The sequence below is a fragment of the Lissotriton vulgaris genome, chromosome 3_1, assembly GCF_964263255.1.
Source record: "Lissotriton vulgaris chromosome 3_1, aLisVul1.2, whole genome shotgun sequence".
Lineage (NCBI taxonomy): Eukaryota > Metazoa > Chordata > Amphibia > Caudata > Salamandridae > Lissotriton > Lissotriton vulgaris.
In genome coordinates, this window is record NC_141689.1 from 158872375 (window position 1) to 158898323 (window position 25949).

General features: G+C 45.5%; 1 protein-coding gene across 1 annotated transcript in view; it reads left to right on the top strand.

Moving 5' to 3' along the window:
• FANCG (FA complementation group G) overlaps positions 1-25949 on the top strand; it is a 228741-nt gene that overhangs the window by 72104 nt on the left and 130688 nt on the right. Inside the window, exon 4 of the mRNA XM_086962889.1 lies at positions 15950-16143. Within this exon, the coding sequence (XP_086819015.1) occupies positions 15950-16143 (194 nt within the window). The remainder of the gene's footprint in view (positions 1-15949; positions 16144-25949) is intronic.

The window sequence follows — 25949 nt, forward strand, 5'->3', positions numbered from 1 at the left end:
CAGGTAGCCGGAGAGCTACTGATCGCTCACAAACTACTCGTTGGAGACACCATAGGGATGCCCCACTGTGTCCCCTTGTGCCGCATTGCCAGCTCTATTTGGTTCAGTTGCCGGGGAAAACACTATTAGGGCGATAGCGGGCAGCCCTGTTTTGTCCCCATGTATATGGTAATGGCTTCCAAGGAAAGGGGCCTGATCTTGACCCTAATTAGGAAGTCGGTGTATAATAGTTTTAATAAGTGAAGAGAGCGATAGCTGACGCCATAACGGGATAGCACTGCAAATCCGTACCCCCAACTCCAAGGAGTCGAAGGCCTTTTTTAGATCCAAGACCAGGCAACCAGCACGAGGTCACGTGTGATGGGTGTAAGTCATAACTATAAAGAAATTATGTAAATTATAGGAGGTGTTGCAAGCGAGGACAAACCCATTTTGTTTGAGTGAACCAAGGACGGGACCAGTCAATCTGCAAGTATTTTCGCTAGGACCTTGTAGTCCGTGTTGAGCAGAGCTAATAGTCTGTAGGAGCAGAGGAGTATAGAGACTTTGTTGGGTTTGGGCAAAGAAATGACTGTTGCCTCTCACTGGGAGGCAGAGAGATTGCTGATAGAGAGGACCTCTTCGTACATTATTAACAAGTGTGGAGCTAATTTGGATGCAGAAGCCTTGTACAGCTTTGCCGGTAGTCCGTCAGGTCCCGGGGACCTGCCAGTGGCCAATGCTTTAATGATATCTTTAGTTTCTACCAGCCTAATAGGGCCATCCAGCTTTTTTTGCTGGCCTGTGGCAATGCAGAGAAGTTCCAGGTTGGCAAAGAAGGAGTTGTAGGTATCTGAGCATCTACAATTGACTGATATACGTGGGTATAGTGTTGTGTGAGCTCATCGTGAATAGCATTCTATGTAAAAATAGTGCCACTATGTGCTGCTGAGGCTGTTCCTGACGGATAAGCCACACCAAGAGCCCTCCAACTCTATCAGATGTGGCATGTATGCAACCCGAGTATGCAGCATAGTTAATGCAGCTGTATCTTTCCAGCAGTGTTTCTGCTTGTTTTCCTGCCATACTGGGATCGCTAGCCACCTGAGTTTCCAGTTCCAGGAGTAACTTAGAAATGTCCTTGTTAAATAGTTGCCTCATGTTCCCTTGTATGCCCAGTCAGTGTCCCCACAGTGTTCACTTTGAAGGCATCTCATTCTGTCCATTTAGTGGAGGCTGTGCCAACATTGTAGTCAAAGTAGTCTGCAATCGCGGAAGCAAGGGATGCTCTGAATGCTGGGTATTCCAACAATGCATGTTGTAAGCGTCATGTAGGGATGGGAAGCAGGTCAACTGCCCATTGTAGTTGCCAGATTTGGGGATTGTGATTGGAATGAGTATGGCTCATATAAGCAACACACATAATAGAGGGACGCAGGGATGGCGTACCCAGCAACATTTCCATGCGGTCATGCAATTTGTGAGGTACGGAATAGAAGTAATGTACCCTTGTATCCGGATTTCGGAAAATGCCACAAGTTGACCAGCTGCCATTGTTGGAGCCATAGCTATCTGTATTTATGCAAGGTAGTGGGGTAAAGGAGCGATCACGTGTTGTGTTTAGAACACTGTTAAAATCCCCCCAATAAGCCATGGTGTAGTGCTCCATCGTGATAGTGTATTTGAGTGCACATGGAAAAAGGTGGTCTGGTCCGAATTCGGGGCATAAATAGAACCTAAAAAAACAGATCGGCTGTCTAGGTGGCACATCACTAGGAAGTATCGCCCCCCGGATTTAGTATTGTGTCCTCTAATACAAATGGGGTTCCAGGCCTGACCCATATTAGCACCCTCCAGGCATAGGCCAAATAATTGTTAGCAAATACCTGACCACACCAGCGCCTTTGCAGCTTGATGTTTTCTGTGTGTATGAGATGAGTCTCCTGTAGAAACGCAATATGTAAGGAGTGGCACTTCAGGTAGGAGTAGACTGAGTAGCGGCTCAAAGGCGTATGGATGCCCCTCTTGTTCCATGTAAATATATTAAAATGGGCCATGAATGGCGGGACATGTCGCCCATGTTCTGGGTGCAGCGCATGTGGCAGCAAGAGTGTAGTGGTGAATATTGTGCATAGGTAAAGTTAGTTGTGATGTTTTTGGCCAGGAGTAGTCGCGGGTTGTAACTTAAAATATGTGAATCAGTAACAGAAAAATGTAAATACCAATAGAGCAAAGGGACAACATATTTCCACTCAAACAATTAAATAATCAAACTCTGCAACAATTAACCAGTCGTGGAACTGATGGGGGAAAGCTAGACAGCCAATGAGGGGGCACCTCATACGATTGAGGTGGTGCTCACAAGAGCCCATACTTGTAGCAGAACCTGAACTATCTGTTCGCTGAGGTAAGCAGAAGTCTAAAGGAGATTTCCTGAAGTTAGGCCAGGCAGCAGCCCCTTAATATTGACCCCTCACTCCTGCAAAGGAAGGAGAACAAATGGATTATACATTACAAGTTGAGGACGTATCGATACATGTAGCGAAAATGTCGAGCAGCAGCAGTCAGGCATTCTAGGCATCAGATAATGTCTTCAGACGTTTGCAGGGTTACTTCAGGTAGTGCCGATGAGTCCGCTCCTGAGGGCCACTTAGTGGAGGAACCATCATCACTGATTGGCTTGTCACTGTCCTCGTCCAGTTCCGAGCCCCGGCCATGCTCACTTATCGCTGCAGCATTCTACACGGCCTTGTTCCAAGTCGGGTGCATTATTCAACCGAGAAGAGCATTGCGTCGGGCCCGTCTGCCACGCTGACTCAAAGCTGTCCTGCCACGAGTCACAGCGCCAGTCTGTGCAGTTCGATCAGCTGGCAAGTGCCCAGCCACCTCCTACCAGACCCATGTGTCTTCAGGGGAGTTGGAAAAAGTTTCTTTCTCCCCGTCGCTACCCTCAGCCACGCTGGAAAAAAGAGAGCATATTTGATGTCACGTTCGCGGAACCAGCTCTTAACTGTGAGAAAGGAACTATGTTGCTTTTGCACCAAACAGCAAAAAAGTATCCTGAGGTAGCAGCGGTTGCAACCATTGCTCCACATAAGTAACGCTATCTAATCCCTCCGGCAAGCCCACCACATGGACATTGTTGCAACATGAGATGCCCTCTGAATCCTTCATGTGGTGTTCCATGACCTCCATGCGTTCAGCCATCAGGCGCGTCGAAGAGTAATTTCAAGAGTCCTCGGATGAAGCTTCACAATGGTCAGTTCAGCGGTATGAACCTTATCCGTCAGTTTGCATGATCCGCATGTAGCAGTGTCAGAACTGTCGTTACTGCATCTATTTTGCTTTCCTGTGATGCCTGCATGATCTCCAGAGCGATACCAATCTTTTCCACCACTGCAAAAACAGATTTGTGTTTGTTGTTGATAGAGAGTGGGGTGCAGATCCATCCGAGGGGCCAGTGCCACACAGCAGCCTGTTGTGATCAGCAGAGTGCTTTGAGGATGCACCCTGTGTGCCTTTGTGTGGGCGCAGGTTGTGTGGTGTGGTTGGAGGACTTCCAAATGGATGCCGCAGTCTTGATATAGCCGTTGACAACACATTCATTGAGGAGAAGGCACGCTTACCTGCGACGCCCAAGTCCCTTAGGCGCAGTAGCACGAGCAGCCCCATTGGTGTATAGTGTGGCAGGCCATATGGTAGACTACAAAGGGTTATTAAGGAAGGGCAGTAGAAGGGGTAGGAGCAGCCACCAACTGAGTGATGCTTTAACGCAGTTTAGGGGAGATTCCTGTGTCGGTTATAGGCAGCTTACAGGCTTGTAATGTAATGTAATGTAATGTAATTTTATTTTTATAAAGCGCGACTTACACTCCATGGAGCATCTTGGCGCTGACCACTCGTGTCTAAGAGGTATTAGCCCAGGGAGCTAGTGAGGTCTCAGAAGGATAGTGTCTAGTGTCTCTGGAGGTAGGGTTTAGACTGGGGCTAAACAGGCTGTGTCTGCGAGTTTGAAGATCCATGTTTTTAAAGCCTTCCGAAAGAGGTTCTCTGACGGGATCTGACGCAATTGGAGTGGGAGTTTATTCCAGGCTCTGGCACCTAGTACTCCCAGGGATTTTCCTCCTTTCGTAGCTAGTCTAAACTTGGGAGTCACCAGTAGGTTCAGGTTGGAGGATCTGAGTGCGCAAGAGGGCACATATCTTCCGAACCTTTTTGACAGGTAGGTGGGACCCAGCTGGTGGTAGGCCCTGAAGGTGATTACTAGGATTTTAAACAAAACCCTCTTGTGGATGGGCAGCCAGTGCAAGATCTTAAGTGCTGCTGATGCAGACGACTTCCTGGGCCATCTCGATTTACAAAAAGGGGGTGGTGATGAACAGAGTGTCTGAGTTAAACAGACCACTCTTACCCAGTCCAAAGATCAGGGCTTGATCCATCACCGTTATTTATCTCACTGCCCCATCCCAGCTCAGAACCTGGCTATATGTAAATCAGTCTGTCCCTGGCCCAGTGCATCATGGGAACAGGGCAGACTAAACTACCAAGCCAATTCTTCACCAGAAAGGAGACAAGCTACCGGGGACCGGTTTCTGGCATTTCAGCCTTCTTCGGCCCGGCTTGCTTGAATCCTGATGGAGCAGTGAGAAAGGGACTCATGTCTGAGTATACCCTGCCACACCTATAGTGGCCAAAAACGATTTACAAAAAGGGGGTGGTGATGAACAGAGTGTCTGAGTTAAACAGACCACTCTTACCCAGTCCAAAGATCAGGGCTTGATCCATCACCGTTATTTATCTCACTGCCCCATCCCAGCTCAGAACCTGGCTATATGTAAATCAGTCTGTCCCTGGCCCAGTGCATCATGGGAACAGGGCAGACTAAACTACCAAGCCAATTCTTCACCAGAAAGGAGACAAGCTACCGGGGACCGGTTTCTGGCATTTCAGCCTTCTTCGGCCCGGCTTGCTTGAATCCTGATGGAGCAGTGAGAAAGGGACTCATGTCTGAGTATACCCTGCCACACCTATAGTGGCCAAAAACGATTTACAAAAAGGGGGTGGTGATGAACAGAGTGTCTGAGTTAAACAGACCACTCTTACCCAGTACAAAGATCAGGGCTTGATCCATCACCGTTATTTATCTCACTGCCCCATCCCAGCTCAGAACCTGGCTATATGTAAATCAGTCTGTCCCTGGCCCAGTGCATCATGGGAACAGGGCAGACTAAACTACCAAGCCAATTCTTCACCAGAAAGGAGACAAGCTACCGGGGACCGGTTTCTGGCATTTCAGCCTTCTTCGGCCCGGCTTGCTTGAATCCTGATGGAGCAGTGAGAAAGGGACTCATGTCTGAGTATACCCTGCCACACCTATAGTGGCCAAAAACGATTTACAAAAAGGGGGTGGTGATGAACAGAGTGTCTGAGTTAAACAGACCACTCTTACCCAGTCCAAAGATCAGGGCTTGATCCATCACCGTTATTTATCTCACTGCCCCATCCCAGCTCAGAACCTGGCTATATGTAAATCAGTCTGTCCCTGGCCCAGTGCATCATGGGAACAGGGCAGACTAAACTACCAAGCCAATTCTTCACCAGAAAGGAGACAAGCTACCGGGGACCGGTTTCTGGCATTTCAGCCTTCTTCGGCCCGGCTTGCTTGAATCCTGATGGAGCAGTGAGAAAGGGACTCATGTCTGAGTATACCCTGCCACACCTATAGTGGCCAAAAACGATTTACAAAAAGGGGGTGGTGATGAACAGAGTGTCTGAGTTAAACAGACCACTCTTACCCAGTCCAAAGATCAGGGCTTGATCCATCACCGTTATTTATCTCACTGCCCCATCCCAGCTCAGAACCTGGCTATATGTAAATCAGTCTGTCCCTGGCCCAGTGCATCATGGGAACAGGGCAGACTAAACTACCAAGCCAATTCTTCACCAGAAAGGAGACAAGCTACCGGGGACCGGTTTCTGGCATTTCAGCCTTCTTCGGCCCGGCTTGCTTGAATCCTGATGGAGCAGTGAGAAAGGGACTCATGTCTGAGTATACCCTGCCACACCTATAGTGGCCAAAAACGATTTACAAAAAGGGGGTGGTGATGAACAGAGTGTCTGAGTTAAACAGACCACTCTTACCCAGTCCAAAGAACAGGGCTTGATCCATCACCGTTATTTATCTCACTGCCCCATCCCAGCTCAGAACCTGGCTATATGTAAATCAGTCTGTCCCTGGCCCAGTGCATCATGGGAACAGGGCAGACTAAACTACCAAGCCAATTCTTCACCAGAAAGGAGACAAGCTACCGGGGACCGGTTTCTGGCATTTCAGCCTTCTTCGGCCCGGCTTGCTTGAATCCTGATGGAGCAGTGAGAAAGGGACTCATGTCTGAGTATACCCTGCCACACCTATAGTGGCCAAAAACGATTTACAAAAAGGGGGTGGTGATGAACAGAGTGTCTGAGTTAAACAGACCACTCTTACCCAGTCCAAAGATCAGGGCTTGATCCATCACCGTTATTTATCTCACTGCCCCATCCCAGCTCAGAACCTGGCTATATGTAAATCAGTCTGTCCCTGGCCCAGTGCATCATGGGAACAGGGCAGACTAAACTACCAAGCCAATTCTTCACCAGAAAGGAGACAAGCTACCGGGGACCGGTTTCTGGCATTTCAGCCTTCTTCGGCCCGGCTTGCTTGAATCCTGATGGAGCAGTGAGAAAGGGACTCATGTCTGAGTATACCCTGCCACACCTATAGTGGCCAAAAACGATTTACAAAAAGGGGGTGGTGATGAACAGAGTGTCTGAGTTAAACAGACCACTCTTACCCAGTCCAAAGATCAGGGCTTGATCCATCACCGTTATTTATCTCACTGCCCCATCCCAGCTCAGAACCTGGCTATATGTAAATCAGTCTGTCCCTGGCCCAGTGCATCATGGGAACAGGGCAGACTAAACTACCAAGCCAATTCTTCACCAGAAAGGAGACAAGCTACCGGGGACCGGTTTCTGGCATTTCAGCCTTCTTCGGCCCGGCTTGCTTGAATCCTGATGGAGCAGTGAGAAAGGGACTCATGTCTGAGTATACCCTGCCACACCTATAGTGGCCAAAAACGATTTACAAAAAGGGGGTGGTGATGAACAGAGTGTCTGAGTTAAACAGACCACTCTTACCCAGTCCAAAGATCAGGGCTTGATCCATCACCGTTATTTATCTCACTGCCCCATCCCAGCTCAGAACCTGGCTATATGTAAATCAGTCTGTCCCTGGCCCAGTGCATCATGGGAACAGGGCAGACTAAACTACCAAGCCAATTCTTCACCAGAAAGGAGACAAGCTACCGGGGACCGGTTTCTGGCATTTCAGCCTTCTTCGGCCCGGCTTGCTTGAATCCTGATGGAGCAGTGAGAAAGGGACTCATGTCTGAGTATACCCTGCCACACCTATAGTGGCCAAAAACGATTTACAAAAAGGGGGTGGTGATGAACAGAGTGTCTGAGTTAAACAGACCACTCTTACCCAGTCCAAAGATCAGGGCTTGATCCATCACCGTTATTTATCTCACTGCCCCATCCCAGCTCAGAACCTGGCTATATGTAAATCAGTCTGTCCCTGGCCCAGTGCATCATGGGAACAGGGCAGACTAAACTACCAAGCCAATTCTTCACCAGAAAGGAGACAAGCTACCAAGGACCGGTTTCTGGCATTTCAGCCTTCTTCGGCCCGGCTTGCTTGAATCCTGATGGAGCAGTGAGAAAGGGACTCATGTCTGAGTATACCCTGCCACACCTATAGTGGCCAAAAACGATTTACAAAAAGGGGGTGGTGATGAACAGAGTGTCTGAGTTAAACAGACCACTCTTACCCAGTCCAAAGATCAGGGCTTGATCCATCACCGTTATTTATCTCACTGCCCCATCCCAGCTCCTGGGCCATCTCAGCACGAGGCGGGTGGTGGCGTTCTGGACCATCTGCAGTCTATGCAGTACTGCTTTACTGGAGCCTGCATATAGACTGTTGCAGTAGTCCAGACGAGAGGTAATAAGAGCCACCGCTACCGTCTTTCTGGCTGTCAGAGGGAGAAGGTCAAAGAACCTTCTGAGGCCTTTGATTATACTAAAGCAGGACCCTGCCACAGTACCTGCTTGTTGTCTGAATGACAAAGCCTCGTCAAACCTGATCCCAAGGTTGCGGGCCGTAGTAATGGTGTTTGGGGGGTCTTCTGCATCTTGAGGCCACCATAGTTTGGGGGAGAAAAGGTTTTGTTGTCCAAATGGAAGAATTTCAGTCTTGCCCGAGTTGCATTTGAGATGGTGTTTTCTCATCCAGTCAAATGTGGCGGTAAGACAATCTCTCAGATTTTCCTCTGCCTTTGTTGTGTTACTGTCCAATACGAGGATGAGCTGAGTATCATCAGCATAAGATATGGTGCTGATGTGGAAAGATGTAATAAGCTCTATCAAGGGGGTCATATAAAGATTAAACAGTACTGGGCTCAAACTGGAGCCCTGTGGTACCCCTGTTTTCAATGTTTTCTCCTCTGAGCAGTAGTTCCCTAGTATCGTGACTTGCTTCCTATGACTGAGAACATTTTTCAGCCATTCAAGAGCAACTCCTGCTATTCCTGATTCTGCTAGGCGGGCAATTAATACGGGGTGTGAGACCCTATCAAAGGCCGCCGATAGATCGAGCAGAACCAGAACAGCCTTTTTGCCTTGGTCCATAGCGGTCTTCAGGGTCTCCACCGTATGTAAAAGTGCTGACTCCGTGGAGTGTTTGGCTCTGAAGCCCGCTTGGTTGGGATGTAGGATGTCGTTTTCTTCCAGATACCTAGTCAATTGTTTGTTTACTGCTGCTTCCGTGAGTTTGAAAAGAATTGGGAGCAGCGAAATAGGACGGAGGTTTGAAAGCGTAGTGGGGTCTGCTAGGGTTTTTTTTGCAGAGGTTTGACAGCGGCTAGTTTCCATTCGGATGGAATGGTGGCAGTGGCCAGTGATGAATTAATGATGGCATTTATGCTCGGGTGTAAGGTATCCACAAGAGCATGTAGCAGCAGGGGAGGGCAGGGATCGAATGGGGAACTGGATTTGCTGGATAGAATGGCCTGACGGGTTGCTTCCAGACTAACAGGAGTGAATTCATTTAACTGAATTTTATCATTGTTTGGTCTTATGGTTTCTGCGAGGAGGGACACTTGTGGGTCTGGAAAATCTTTGGTAAGATCGGATATTTTCTGTTGTAAGTAATTGGCTATTGAGTTACATAATGAAGGCGAAGGGGGGATCTCTTGTCTAAGAATCTTGGGATTCATAAAGTCATCAACTATTTTAAAGATTTCTTTCTGTTTGTTGTTAGAGGAGTTTATAGCTTCCAAAAAGTAGTCTTTTTTAGCAGTTTTGATCATTGCATGGTACTGTCTCCTAGAAGTTTTATAGATGACGAGTTCTTCATTTTCATATGTACGACGCCATTTCCTTTCCAGGGTTCTAACCTCTTTTTGTTTTTCCTTTAAGGGGAGGGAGAACCAAGGAGTGGACCTTTTATTCCGCTTTTTGCTCACTTTACTTGAGTCCGCTGGCCCACAGAATTCTGTGACCCATTTACAGAAGCTATTATAATCTGTTTCTGTATTTCCCGTCAAAAGGGGTTTAATGTCCTCAGCGATGAGGTGCAGGTTGGGAGTGTCCCTGATCTTTTTCCAGTCTTTCTTTGTCTGGACTTCAATTTTCATATGGTTCGTTTTGATCCCTTTCCTTTCTACAGTCAATTTAAAGGGGACCAGCCAATGGTCAGTCCAGATCTGGATACGGGGGGGTTCAACTGTCATGGTTTTGGTATTGGTGCAGATACAGTCTAAAGTATGCCCCGCTTTATGTGTAGGCTCTTTAGTCAGTATTTTGTATGCTTCAAAAGGCAAGAGCGGTCGCCCATGGGTGACCGTGCATCATGCCATGTCAGAGGTGCAAGGGGGGCCATGGATGCAAAGTGATGAGGTATGCAGCTCTACAGGGGCTAGCACGCCTCTCCAGAAGTGCCCTTCCCATCTCGTCCTCAGGATAATACCAGTCATGTTCGCTTGCTTGGAGGCCCCAGCCATTTACAGGCATGCAGAAAACAGGCTCAGCTGTCTGCCGCTGCACCTTAATGCAGGCTAAGCTGCGAGTGGGCAATGGCAGTGCTCCATAGTAAGGGTCAGCACCATGCTGCGGCGTTCCTGACATTAGCGGCTCCAGCGCATCCTTAATCCACCTGTGTAAGAAAGTAGGATCTGCTTTCATGGCCACCCCCACTTTTTGCTGGTGTCATTATGTTTACTGACTACTCTGACTGGGATCCTGCTAATCAGGACCCCAGTCTCTGTGCTTCTCCCACTAAAACCGATGATGTTCACAAGATGAACAGAAAGTTTATGGACAAATGGTATGCCATACTTAATAAATGCTCCCTAGATCTAATTCTTTTAATAGTTGAGGAACTATCGAACGTTCTAGTAGGTTTAGAGCAAGAGATCCATGAGTTGCAGAACTCATTAAAAGAAGGCATGCCAGGGGAGGATTGGTCGACAGCAATGGAGGATATCAATAAAAAACTGGATCAGTATGCTAACGAGATGCATGAACGCAAAGTCTGTAAATTTAGAAGGGACACTATAGATTACAAGCTAGACGAAGTGTATTCATGGGCCGAGGTTTATGCACAAAAACGCAAATATCAAAAACATGGAGCCAGTTCCTCCGAAGAGAGCCTTGTGTCGATCAGTGATACCAGGATGACTCGGCCAGTCCCTGTACCAACAGATAGTACACAGATTGTTGCACCATCTACATCTAAGGTTTCTTTTTTAGATACCAGCCCGGCAGCAAATAATGCCCCGACGAGCTCAGGTTCAGCAAAAGGGGACACAGAAAAACCCGCAGAAGTAGCGGAAAGCTCAAAGCAAATAGGTCGCAGGCAGAAGAAACATTTGTGGTGAACATATCCAGCATTAGACTCACTAAAACACAGATAGCAATCCTCAACAAAGGCATCTCTTTTGTACCAACTTTTAATGCCAGAGCTTTAGACACAGAAATAGAATTGTACAAATTTGTGGGAAAATTGCGACTCAGATATTTTTTCTCCACTACTGAATTGCCTGTATCTCAACAACAGGAATATAGAGAATTCTGCCCTAAAGCACTTTTGTAGCTCCGACCTCGCACAAAGTGATTGATTAGGGATTTGGCGCTTTTGCCCATGACCCACACTAAACGCCAGAATTTAACCGTTTCAGACAGGAAGGCATTAAAATCCTTGAAATCTAATGAGTCCACAGTGTTTCTACCAGCTGATAAGGGCGGTGCCCTAGTAGTAATGGATCGCAGTTACTACGAACTCAAAGTTGAGTCCATACTGTCTGATGAGACTACATACCTTCCTCTTAGTCAGGATCCCACAAGGGCGTTTCCAGAGTCTTTATGGAAGCTACTGTTACATGCATTAGACATGCAGTGAATCACGGAAAAAAACAGGGACTACCTGTATTCTAAGCATCCTCGTAGACCTTCTGTCTACATGCTGCCGAAAATACACAGGAACTTGAGGGATCCTCTGTTCCGTCCTATAGTATCATGATGCAATTCTATTCACGAACCACTAGGGCACTATTTAGATACATTCCTGCAACCATTTGTCCAGTCAGGATCTACCTACGTGCAAGATACTACACACTTTCTAAAGCTTATAGGGGAGCTTAAATTACCAATTGATCAAGAGGTTTGGCTAGGAACAGTTGACGTGGTGTCATTATACACCTCGATACCTCACTCAGAGGTAATAGAGGCCATTGAGTGGGCATTATTACAGCAAGAGGATGTGGCAGCTAGCAAAGTTTTCCTTTTAGAAATTCTCCAGTTCAGTCTATTCAATAGATATTTTAGTTGGAAAGACCAGTTCTTTTTACAAACTAATGGAACCTCTATGGGTTTTTCCGGGGATCCCAGCTACGCCAACATCTCCATGATTTGAACAGGAACACATTCTCAATGAACCATCTTGGACAGATCAGTTACTCATGTATTGCCGATACATCGATGATATATTCATTATTTGGCAGGGTACCAGGATTGACCTAGAGAAGAAATTGATGGAACTCAATTAAATAAACCCCAGAGTACAGTTCACTCCCACATTGGACACACACAAGATTGCATGTTTGGATGTTGCTTTAGAGATCAAGGGCACAGAAATAACAACTAAGGTTTATCATAAGGCGACTGACCGCAATACCACTCTTTTGTACAGCAGTTTCCACCCCGAATCTCTTAAAAACATCTCCCTTTTTCGCTAGTTCTCAGAATGAAACGCATTGCATCTGATGATCTTGCATTCAGAGAGGCACTAGTTGAACCCAAGAAAAACTTCCTGGCTAGGAGATACCCTGTTGATGTCACAGAGGCATCAGAGAACAGTTACTGAGGAAAAAAGAGAAACCACAGTTGGAACGGGAAGTTTATGTGTCCACATTCTCCACAAGATCACCGGTGATTACAAAAATAATTTTAAATCGTTGGGATATTTTACAAACAGAACCAGACTTTAAAGACCTCTTTCAGGATCCGCCCATTTTTGCCTACAAGTGATCCAACAACCTACGAGAGATACTAAACAAAAAACCTGCGAAATTAACTGACACACACAAAGGGATGCAAAAGTGTTATAATTGTTCTCATTGTAACAATGTTATCACTGGATCGCAGATTTCCCAACCATGGACAGGGAAACCAATAGCCTTGAAGTTTACAGCTAACTGCAACACACAGAATGTAATCTATGTGATTCGTTGTCTTTGTTCACTTCACTACGGAGGTAAAACTCAACGGGCATTGAGGGTCAGAATGACTGAACATAAAAGCAGGATACGAACACGCACTCTAAGCTCCCTGCTAGCTACTCATTGGGTGGAGGCAAACCACACAATAGCTCAAATAAGATTCACAATCCTTGAGGTAGTGCCGCAGAAGCAAGATAGAGACATGTCAAGATTCATAATACAGAGAGAGACATATTGGATCAAACACTTGAATACATTAATCCCACACGGGCTTAATGACAAATTGGAATTATCTTGCTTTCTGTGACTGATTAGATGGTACTGCACATAAATGTGGCAGGCAGGTTGATCACATTTTTACCATGGCTATTTATGCAGACAGAGAACATATTCCAATTAAGGATGGTTAATGAACGACTCTTAAGTAATGTTGCAAACTGGCGGTTATGACTTTCAATAAGCATTGCCTTAAAATACACATTGCATTTAGCAACTTGTCTTGATGCAGAACATAGGTCTCCTTATACGCAGGGACTGATGTTTTTTCAGTTGTTGATGCTGGTTTTGATTTCTGTAGATCATCAGGAAGCGCAGTGTATTGATGACATGATATGTGAATTTGTTGTTTACGCCTTCCATTCATTATCGAGATTAACCTTAAGATTTGACTTGACTTTTGCAATGTTTGAAGCAAATAAGCAAGATTATGTTGTTAGTACAACCATAATACACTGTAAGCATGTTTGTATTTGTTTACTTCCATACAAACCATGAACGCTAGACGATGTTTTGTGAATTACGAGGATAGCATGTTCGATAATTCAATTTCATGTAACACGTGGCTGAGTACACACTGGTTGTAAATCAGATTTATAATGTTGCTGTCAGAATTACACAAGAACCAAGTTCGTCCCAGTCGGAAAGTTACCTTTGTACTTTGAAAAATTCTTGAAGATTTCCTGAGAAGGTAGAGTCTTCAGCGGAGCAAGGCAGCAAACTGTATCTGAGAGGAGTCTGTTGTTGTCGGGAAGGTGCTAAATGAGGTTACAGTGAAGATTTCTACCTTCCGGCTTGGATGATTTTATGGAAGACAGATTCTGTCAGCAGGACGAGGCTGGAGGCTGTATGAAGCCAGATACTTTCATTGAGAGGTACAGCTGAAAAGGATTTGCTGCTGTGGGGAAGAACGTAGCGGGAGCTACCATGAAGTCAGGTTGTCAGACGATGCTTAGGCGGATCAGCTGGTAGGTAGGTCCCGGTCTTTGGTCAGTTTTTCAGGTAGTTTTAAAAAAAAAAAGATTCTAAGACCCAGCTTTAAATGTTGGGTAGTTGGAGTATCCCTAACACATTTACAAGGGTCCAGGACCGGGGCGAGGGGAGCGCCACTTTAGGGATTAAGACTCACTTCAGCAGAGGCCAGCAGCAAGGTTCAAGTCTGCTCTAGTTGGTATTGGGCAGGTGCAGGGAGGCTTCCGAAGCTTGTTGTGTGTTCCTGTAGCTCACACAAGAAGCGAGCCAACTAGCCCTTGGATGCCCTCGGGTGGTCTTGGGTTCAAAGGAGCAGGTCCAATACTCCTTCCTTAGACAGCAGGGTAGCTAGGCAGTCCATTTGGCTGCAGGTCAGTCCTTTTGGCATAAGGATCGTCCTTCTGACAGCAGGCATCCTTCTTCTGAATCTTACACAGGTCCAGGAGTGTACGGAAGGAGGGTCCTCAAGATCCTATTTGTATACCTGATGCCAACCTTTGTGTGTGGGGACTGGTTTTAGAAAGGTATCTCTCTTTCATGGTCAGGGTTCTAAACTGTCTGTGGTGACAAGTGGCAGGTCAGGCCTGGTGTTACGTTCCTTTGTGTGTGCAGGAGAAAAAGCCCTTTAAAGTGTAAGTGCGGTTGTGTACGGCCCCTCCTCAGTTATCCTGCCAGGATGGCCAATCATGTACGCACCTAAGCCCCATTTTGTCACTGTCTGGAAGGAATGCACAAACCCCAACAGTAGAGCCCTTTAATGTCATGTGACCAAGGACACTGTCATAAAGCACCAATGGTTGGGGTACAAAAATTCTAACTTTCCTAAAAGTTGCATTTTCAGAATTGTAACTTAAAAACCCAACATCATCATTAAATGTTATTTTAAATGACAATTCATTTGAGTGTAAATAGCATATCTCTATCTGCTCCCATTCCAAAGTTAACACTTATTAAATGTAATACGGTAAACTAGCAATAAGCAATGGGAGAGATAAGCCTTGCAACAGTGAAAACAACTTTAGGAGTTTTTCACTGCCAGGACATGCAAACCCTAGGTACACATGTCCCAATTTTTAAATACAGTGCATCCTGCCCCATGAGCTTAACTTCGGTGTGACTCTAAGTATTAAAAAGGAAGGTTTAGGCCTGACAAAAGGTTTATTTTGCCTGTTGGAAATGGCCTCGTAAAACTGCAGAACACAGGCTGCAGTGACAGGCCTCAGATATGTTTTACAAGGCTACTTTAGTGGGTGGCACAATGAGTGCTTCTTTCGACTAGTAACATTTAATTTACAGTCCTTGGGTACATGCAGTGCCATGTGCTAGGCACTTAAAAATAAATTGAATGTGCCAGTCGGCTGTATACCAATTGTTACCATGTTTTAGGGAGAGAGCACAAGTACTTTACCAATGGTTCGCAAGGAAAACGTGTGCAAAGTCCTAAAAGCAAATAGAAATGGGTTCAGTAAAGGAGGGCAGAGGAAGACAACAATCTGAGGTGCCCCTGCAGAAAGGGCCAGGTCCAACATGCACTGAACTGCAGCCAATCTTAATTGTTGGAAGTCTTGCCATGATCCTATGCTTTACCTTATATTCTATATTGTTGCCGCTTTCTTAAAAATGTGTCCCTTCATTCAGTATTTCCAACTTCAAGCCTTTTTGATGACCAGTCTGGGGTCTTGTCTTCACATGCAGCCATTGTTCTGTGTATTTAGATTCAGATTGAAAATCTACAGTTTCTGAGAAGTTATTTTTTGCTCTTAGAATTTCACCACATTTGATGCTTTTCGTAATACTGCACAGAATGATAAGCGGTGTTAGCTGTTCGGAATCTCAGTACACTATCAGCTTCACTTATGTGGTGTAAAATAGCCTAATACTGGCCTCTTTACCTATTTCCTCAGTATTGGAAACCAGATGCCCAATCAGATCAGAGCTGAGCTGTGCCGAGCTGTGGGTGAGGATACTCCGAGATGTGAGGCCCGAAGAGTTGGATCCATCCCTACATCAATTAGCCGGACTTCAGGCTGCGCTGTGGTTGGCCTTTAATCGTATACAAGATGTTGAAGCTCTCCTTCAGCTACTGAATCCTACTCCGGTACCTATGTTCATGGTTTTATGCAGGAAGGATGAAAGAGGATGTTTGAATGGATTGGTCAATTACAGTGAAGCAGATGAACCAACAAATAAGTACGGAAAGAAAATGAAATTAGTAATGATGGTGATGTGTCAGGTTTATTGATTATCTGGTGAAAGGCTCTCCACAGTAGGGGCTGAGATTTGGTCAAATGGCTTAGTAGCTTTTTATGCATATTGGAAACTTGTGCTCTAACCCTGGCATTGGCACCTTATCAAAAATTCTTGAGACAGTAGGTGAAAAACCAATATCTTATTGCACATCAAATTGTAAATGTGTAATGTATATATGGGTATTTATGTAAATATGGATAGTGTAAAACATAACGCTTTCATGCTATCCAAAATTACACATTTCAACCTCCTCCCCCCCCCCCCCCCCCCCCCACTTCCTATCACATCCTGGTTACTGTAATCTAGTTTCAGCTCGACCTAATGTGAGCAATGCTGTTCTTTGTACAGCATCCCATGTTAGAGACACTTCGGCTGCGCGTAAGGCGCTGTGGTGGTTCTTGGAGCTAGGTATGTGCTAAATTAAATACCCAAATTAAATTATGAAAATGAATCATTCTTATATTTAGAATATGCTCCATGGATCGACCAGATTGCGGTGGGCTGATCGCAAATCTCTACCAGGAGTATAGGCATAGTCACAATACTTCTTGGATCTACTGAGTTAAAACTGCTTAGGAATGCTAACCAAGAAAAAGGTAGAGCATCACCAAACTTAGATATGTTCTCAGTAACTTGCTCAGCCTGATCATGATCCCCACGTTCGTGGGCGCAGACTTTGAGGAAAGCTGCTTCAAGCTGTGTTTTGATTGGTCTCAATACCTTCCTAACAGTAAAGATCGATTCACTGGGAATAGACTATCAGTGTTGTGCCTTACACAGCCTGCACATCTCCATCTCTAAGGCCTGCCTGCGGGCACATGGTGCTGGTGGACCACATACCTATCCATGTCTGTATTTCGCTATTTTTGTTCATGGTGCAGGACACCACATGCTATCCTGATTTTTCCGTTCTAGGACCTTCAGTCACCAGGTTCTTTAGAGACGCATCATCAATATACTTTGTAGGCAGAGAAAATTGTGACTGGAGCCAGGGAGGTACTTGTAACAGTTGGGTAATATGCGGATAGACTAAGTAACTCGGCTACAAGGGCTAGTGCTCTGCTAGGAGATTGACGTCACCTGCATGTTCGGCCAGATTTCATGTGGCATCCTCAAGAATACCGAGATGGAACCTTATTACATCACTCGGACTATGATCTCAAGACACAGGGCAAGAGAATGACAACAGTTACCTCCAGACAAATACAGGTCACAACACAGTCGCTCAAGGGCATTTGTGAAAAAGGAAAGATGCAGGGGCAAGATCGGATGTTTGTTTTCCTACCAGAGGTATGATAATTTCAAAATTAAATAAAACTTTTAGGAGCCAGAGAGGAGGGACGGGTGGGAGAGAGAGGAAAGACTGGGCAGGACGGTCGATGAAAGAGCTGTTGCTTTTATTAGTTAGGGGTTGAGGAGGTCTGATGGAGCGCATGATAACTTAGCTGATTGGAGTCATGGGTTAGGTCAGTGGGAAGGATTCAGCAAAGCAATGGAGACAAGTGGAATGTGTGACTTGGATGACCAAAGTGAAGTATTGAAGGTTGAAGGGAAAGTGAGAAGGGATCTTAGAATGTTCCTCCTGAAGCAAGTATTAGAAAACTTTTAGGATTCAAAGTCATTAAGGGTAGACTTGTTTGTGGTGATACATGGATGGGAAAGGAGCGAATTTCACAATCTGAAAAAATGTTTGACTTAAAATCTGTCATTTGTGATGCTGATCGCTTCTGTAAAGCCTAACCAAACTTACGTTTCCAAATCTTTCCATGGAGAAACAGCAAGCCTTAAACAGTGTTGCAGCATAGCACTGCAATACTAGACAGCAGTAAAGGGACGAAAACTAGTTAAAACTGGGGTAAAATGTAGGAAAGAGACCCTTATAAGCAGTTTCTAATGGTCACATCATCCAGCACATTCCTCACTTAAAGAAAATAAAATTCAGGTTTCAGTTCTGATCAGGAAACAGTGACCCAACAATAGTTCTTCAGCTGCGACTCTACCAGCCATTCATGATGACACTGAAGTAAAATGAATACCATCCATCCACAGGCACTGGGTATTGCTTATCTTCGGTTCCTGAGGGAAACACTTTTCGGGGCTCATCAGTACAGACAGACAAAGTGGCAGATGACATAGCCTTGGTCTGGCTGAACTCAAATTCTTGTCCTGGCACTTGTTGCTGGAAAACATTGTGGTTCAAGCTTTGTCCTCAAACCTCAATCCCAATGCGTTCCCTGTGGCTCCTTCGGACACCACAGGAAGGAAATGATTTGCTTTAGATAGTCTCACTCTGCACAGCGAATGGGATGTGCCTTGTAAGTTGTTGTGGTCACACTCTGTGGGCTTTGGTGGAACTGGCTGCTCTGTCCCTTCTGGAACACATAAAGAATCAATTTTCAGACTTGGTCAATGACCGCTTCGAAGCATGATCCTGAAGTGAGGTTAGGACACCATAGCTGCGTCCATCGGAGCCCAGTCCATGGGCATATGCCATGCATGAATGCGTTCCATTGGCTGTTCAGGAGATGTCCAGGCTATTGTCATGGACATGCCCTTTGATTGTAAGTGGCTATTCAGAGAGATGGCTGATTCCTTCCTGGAATGCTTCAAGAACAGCAGAATGCACTCAATCAGTCCAGACACACCCAACACATATACTGCTCCTTTCAGCACAGGGGTGCATTTAGGGGTCATCATGACCAGTAGCAGCAGCAGTTTATCCTGTTTTCACCATGTCTACCGGTTCTGAAGACTCAAAACCTCTCTGACTACCCCACCCCTCCTTTACAAAACAATCTTATGTTTGAGGTGGTTGGGAAGAGGGGTTTAGCACCTTTCCATTAATTGGAAGACCTCATATTTGTCAGAGAATCTGCCAGGGCTCAGTCCTAATCTTTTTATCCCTCATTCTAAACTGCTCTCCTTCTACCAGGGTATTCTCTTTGGCATACACCTCTATTTTGGAGGCAAACTTATTTTCCCTGCTGGTCATATGGGTCACAGAGGTCACAGAGGTGGTATCTCAGGAAGAAACAGGCACGAGATTTTACTCCCTTTAGTTCTTGGTTCTGAAGAAGGACGAAGGTCTGAGAAAATCTGTCTTAGATTTCCCTCTTCAAGATACTGTTTCTGAGCCAAGTCTTGCTGTCCACGAATGCAGGGGATTGGAGAATGTTCTAGTATCTCCAAGATGTCTACTTCCATCGTCTCATTCTCCCAGTGCACAGACATTACCTGACGTTCACCAGTTCACGGTCTTCGCGTCTAGTCTGAACACTGTGCCTCTGGCACTTGTGGTGGCTTCACTGAAATTGTGAAGACTTCATCTATTTCCTTAATCGGGTGACTAGCTGGTGAAGGCAGAAGGCTAGACCCAAAATTCTCAACTCACTGCATCACAGAGGTTGACCTTCATAGGAGCGTTGTGAGATGACCCGTATGAAGGCATTTTTTTCCCTCTCATAGGATTGTGGATATGTGGGAGATGAATCGGAGATTTCTACCTGTAACACATCTCCCAGTTCGGCAGATCTTACATCTATCTTGGAATCATGGCCCCATGCATCCTGTTAATTCTTTATTCCAGATGGCAGATGAGAGCTTTTCAGTGTTGTCTGTGATGGCAGTAACCCTAGCATGAAGGAAACCTCTCGATTCAGGTACAGATCCTTCCATCGGTGATTGATGGACCTTTCCAATCTCATCGTGGGCTGTGTGCTCAGTTCTCCACAGCTGCAGGCTATTGAGGTTATGGGTGACTCCTCGCTGGTCTGGAACACAATTCTGGGTGACATGAAAGAATGAGGCATTCGGTTTGCATTAGAGCAGCATCTCACATAATTGTGGCTGTCTTCCTCTATGTCTTCCTTCCATCTCAGGGAGCGTTATCAAGATTCTGTCAGACAACACCTTCACCACCCATTATATCAACAGGCAGGGTGGTCTAGGGTCATGGACTCTGTACTGTGAAACTATTCTCCTGTGGCAATGGTGTTAGAGTTCTGACAGGTTTGAGGTTCCGTGACGGTTCCGTGACAACTTGAACCCGTGTTTTCAAGTTTGTCGGAAATACATAAAAATGGTATCAGTGAACCGCAAATGATCCATTTAGTATATCCTAGTGTTTCCGCTACGCTACGAGCAAGAGCACTCCTTCCACTGACACATTTCTGATATACACACGGCATCCATCTTAGATCGTGGCCGCCATTTTGTGGTTCCTTGCCCTCACATATGCAATAGCCTCTGATCATTTCATTCACTCCACTTTGATTAAGGACATGTAGCTTTAGCCGGAGATTCACCTCTTACATGACACGTGCACCTTAAACCAGATCACGCTGTAGCTGCATGACTCGACAAAGGCTGCCTCCTCTGCCCGAGGCCAGTCCTGCCAAACTGGTCTTCGTGTCCATTGTACCTGATCATGATTAGGCGGCCGAAGCCGGTAGCCTTGCCCATTTACAACCCACAAACATCTCTTATCCCGCTTTTCTATCTTCTGCACCTGGCTCTGCTCCTTTCCTTCTGGGCCTTTATTAGGGGGAGGTAACGAACTTTACGATGAGGCGGTCCGGCTCCTGAATACAATATTGACAAGGGATTGTGATGGACTGGTGGGAACCCCTCTTCGTGATGTTTGGTATCAGATATTATCGACAGTTCCTGCGTAAACGCCAAATATTTATTGTTTAGAGACACAAAGGTTTGGGAATGTACCGACATGTGAAATATTTGCCTAGAACACAATTTTTAGTATATAAGGAGCAACCCACTTTGTACAAATCGAACAGGCTCCTGGTTACTGCCCGTGTGTAGTATCTATGACTTCTGTGTCCCTGCAGTAATAAACCTTTGGTCTTTGACGCCACCATCGAGAAGCCCGTGTTTCTGTTCATTTGTGCACCAAGGCAGGTGGGACTCCGGGGTCTTTGGGTGTTGTACCCTGACACCTCTGGACGGAACCAAAAAGTCCAGAACTCCAATTGGCGCCCAACGTGGGGCGACGTCATTCGGTACCGGTCCAAAAGCCTAAAGAGTTCGAGAAGCTTCGTGTGAAGATTCCTGAGGGAGGCGCCCCACTTCATCGATCCCGGCATATCGCAAAAGTGGCCCTGAAGTTCTCTTCCACGAGGGTTCCCGTTCAGGACGGCTGCAGTGGGCCGTTGCCTTGACCGTCGCCCTGTCTTGGACCCGAAGTGGCGCAGTCCTTAGTACGGCGAAACGTGACGGGTTTCTCCTTGGTGACGTCTTCAGTGACTCAGTTAAGTATTTAGTGATAGCTAGCTGGTTACTTTTGTGAGGATTGTTAAAAATCCTTGATCGGTTCTTGGTTTGGTTTGGTTTTGTAAGATTATCTTTGGTTGTTCTAGTTACGATAATCTATTTGGTTCAGTTTGGGTATCGATACATCAGTTCGTTTTTGGTAGGCCTAAGTTCTTGGTTCAAGTGCACAAATTTGTTTTGTGTTTGTTTGTTTTGTGTTCCGGACTGAAAATGGTAAGTCGGAAAATGTTGTCTTGTTTTAGTTGCAACAGTGACTCACAATTAGAGGACTCTTGTCTGGTTCCTCCGATTGGGACTCCCCTATATGATTTATACTGTAAGTATGGTGTGGGTCCTATAACTTATAATGAGATATGGGTCCGTTATTGTAAGAAGGATGGTGTCCTTAGTTGGCCACTGCATGGTAGTTTTGAACAAGAGATTCTCGACAACTTAGAAGCGAAATTGTTTAGGAAGAAAGCCCGGCCGGCAATGTTTGACTCTTTTCGTTATTGGCGGAAAGAATCCAAACAGAGAGAAATGAAAAGGTTGAAGAAAGAGCAAAAAGAACAAGAAGAATTAACTCTAGAGCAAGCGACTAAACAGTTGCAGGCTAACGAGTGTGAGAAGGCCATAGATGTAGCCATTAGAGAGCATAACTTAGCGATTGACAAGTGCTATCCTGCCTTGCCATCGAAAATGGCTAAGATACTGGAGGATTCCGAAAACGATCCTCTGCTATCTTATCTGTTACGTTCACCTCCACCGTATGCACAAGGTGCTACGGCTCCACTCATCCCGAATGTTCAATTGCCGGTTGCTGGACAACCTGGTGTTCCTGTTCCTGTTCCTCAGAATCAAGTTCCTATACTTCCTGTGGTGAATGTAAATGTTCCTACAGCTCCTCCTCTTCCCGCACTGCCAGCTCCTATACCTACCACTGTACCTACTGTTCCTCAAACTATTTTCCTCGATACTCCTACTGTTTCGTCATCTATTCCTACCTCTACTGCATTCTCTATGTCTGCGAGTGTACTAACTCCACTTTCTGTTCGTCGAAGAATCACTGATTCCGTTACTAATATGCTGTCTCCTATATATAAAACCTTGATTAAGACTCCTACTCCTGACTCTGTTCAGAGACGGAGTCAGCTACCAAGTACTGAAGAACGGGGAGTTTTAGACTCCACGGCTCTCAGATGGATTACGAAAGTTAGAAGATATAATACGAGAGATGTATTAGATACATTTATGCAGTGGAAGGAACCAACGCAACGATACGTCTTCGACGAGATGTGCTCGTTGTTACGTGAGGAAATAGAAGAAGACGATGTCGAATCAGATTTGGAAGATTTAATTAAGGTTCAAAAAGAGTTTGCGGCAGGAATGATAGTGGGTGATAAAATACAGGAAGCGATGGAACTTATTTTGAGTTTTAGGAATGATCCATCTCTTCGTTCGCCGAGAGATTTAGAAAAAGGTAAAGTGAAGCTAAGTCGCCAATATCCTATGAGGGAGGTTCCTCCAATTTGGCGCGAAGCCGTGCAAGCTGATGCGGTTGCAGGTATTGCAGCTGCTCCAGCACAGTTCCAAAGAGTGTGGATACACATTCCATGGAAGCGAGCAGAAGTGTTAGCAGTGAAACAGGCCTTGCCAGATCCACGTAAGAATCCAGCTGGATATTACAAGGAATTGACACAGACAGTTGAGGCTTGTATAATGAACTTAGCCGACATTGATATGTTGTTTGGTAATGTAGTTCCGCAACCAGTGTGGGCTAAAATTCGTAGAGAGGATCATCAGGCTGCTTTAGGTGGTGATTGGGCAGCTATCACTGCAGCAGATGCTCAACAAATAGGTGGTGCGAAACCCGAACCTTTGATTGCTAATCTGCCAGGTAGAATAATTGATCTAATGAAGACCCTGATGCCAGCATTGCGTGTTAATTGGGACAAGTTGTCAGCGTGTAGACAGAAGAAAGACGAAAGCGTCTCGGACTTCTTCACGAGATTCGAAGAGACTTTTGTAGACCATAGTGGTCAGGACATGAGCACTGAAGGAGGACAGAGATTGTTTGTCGATAAATTTGTGCATAATTTGTTACCTGAATTATGCAATAAATTGAAAGACTCAGAAAGTGCGTGGGCTGTATCTACGACAGCGCAAATACTTGCGACTGCCCAGTACTACGAAAATAGGGATAAAGAGGAAAAGGAGAAATCAGAGAAGAAAACGAAAGATTTAAAAACTAAAGTTCTTTTGCAGCAGGCGTATCCGCCTCGTACGAATCAGACTAATACGCAGCAAAACTCATATCAAAGGACAGATTATAGTACATCAAGGCCTCAATATCAGTGGAATCAGTGCGCGTACTGCAAGAAAGAGGGTCACTATAAAAATGAATGTCCGATCTTAGCACAAAATAATGCAGCAGCAGCTCAGAGAGGTCGTGGTGGTTATGCGCAGAATTCTAGAGGTCGAGGGCGAGGTGCTATGCCTCCGCAAACGAATGATCGTCCTTCTAATCACTTTGATCAACGAAATGTACAGTCAGCTCAACAGAATAGATCTCAGCAATATCTTGTTGAGGATTATTGTGAAGTTGATGAGGGATTCCAACAAAATGGGTACTAGGACAGCCATGGACAGAGAGAGGGAGTAGTATCAGTTCCAGTGGATCAGAGTGGGCCTTATGTCGCAGTAGCAACATCAGGTGTAGTTGAACCGTTTCTGTTGGATACTGGTGCCGCAAAAAGTTCTATCATGCATGCGAAACTCCCTGGCGCACCTTTGTCTGGCTCAACAAATGTTTCCGTAGGTTTTTCAGGCGCCCCTGTGTACAACCCGATATCTGGTCCTTTGTCTATTTCTGTTGGACCGTGTCAATTGAAAGCACCCCTGATTTTGACGACAGGTTGTAATGAAAATCTGCTTGGTTTAGATTTGTTAAAACGACTATATGCGACATTGTACTGTTCTCCGGAAGGAGTACAGCTTACTTTGGGTAAAAATATCACCTCTCCGATGTACTTGTCAATGGACGCACTCCCGCCGGAGCTACGTTCACTCCCTGATTCTCTTTGGGCGACTGGTCCCAATGATGTAGGTCTACTAGAAATTCCACCGTATGTAGTAACTTTGAAAGCGAATGTAAAATTTCCAAGAATTCCTCAATATAAAATATCGAGTGAAGGTGAGCGTGCACTCTTATTGATTGTGCAAGATTTGATTAAAAAAGGTGTGGTTGAAGAAACTCGAGGAAATGTCTGTAACAGTCCTGTATTACCGATCTTGAAACGAACTGATCCTACAAAGCCTCCAGTTTATAGGTTTGTCATAGACCTTAGAGAAGTTAATAAGATTGTAATTCCGCAGTTTCCTGTAGTGCCAGACATTACTGCCTTATTAACATTGATTCCTGCTACAGCCAATTGGTTCTCAGTCATCGACTTGAAGAATGCCTTTTTCAGCATTCCGATAGCTGAAGAAAGTAGGGATATTTTCGGCTTCTGTTTAGGAGGTCGCAGTTTCAGATTTAAACGCGCTCCACAAGGCTACTGTGAAAGTCCATCCATTTACAGTCAAGCTTTAAAAAGTCAGCTAGATTCTTTTGTCCTTCCTCCAGGCTCTGCCCTAGTACAGTACGTAGACGATCTTTTAGTGGCTGCCGATGACAAGGAAACTTGCAAAGCAGCTACAATTTCACTATTGCATCATTTGTCTAATTTGAATCATAAGGTGTCCCCTTCCAAAATGCAATATTGCTGCCAAGAAGTAACCTACCTAGGTCACCTCTTATCAAAGGAGGGAAGGAAGTTGACCCCAGAAAGAATAAAAACAATTACGCAGATGAGTGTTCCACGCACACAGAGGGAAGTACGTGCCTTTCTAGGTATTACCTCTTACTGTAGGCAGTGGATTCCAAATTTTTCACTTTTAGCGAAGCCATTGGTAGCTTTGACTGGGAAAAATGTTCCGAGTCCGGTGCCATGGTCTGATGAATGTCAAGAGAGTTTTATTGAGTTACGAAAAGCACTGTGTTCAGCTCCTGTATTGGGTACACCTGACTATAGCAAGCCATTCACGCTCTACGTTCACGAAAGAGAAGGTTGCGCGTTGAGTGTTCTGACACAGAAGTTTGGTGACAAACAACGCCCTTGTGCGTATTTCTCATCAACACTAGATCCGGTAGCTAGAGCATTGCCTAGTTGTTTGAGGGCTACAGCGGCAGCTGCAGCTTCCATTCGACAATCCGCTGGTTTGGTGATGAACAATATGCTAGTGGTCATGGTTCCTCATGCAGTGGATACACTCATGAACCGAACGAAGACACAACACCTTACTAGTGCGAGATTATCTGGTTACGAGCTGACGTTATTAGCGAGTCAT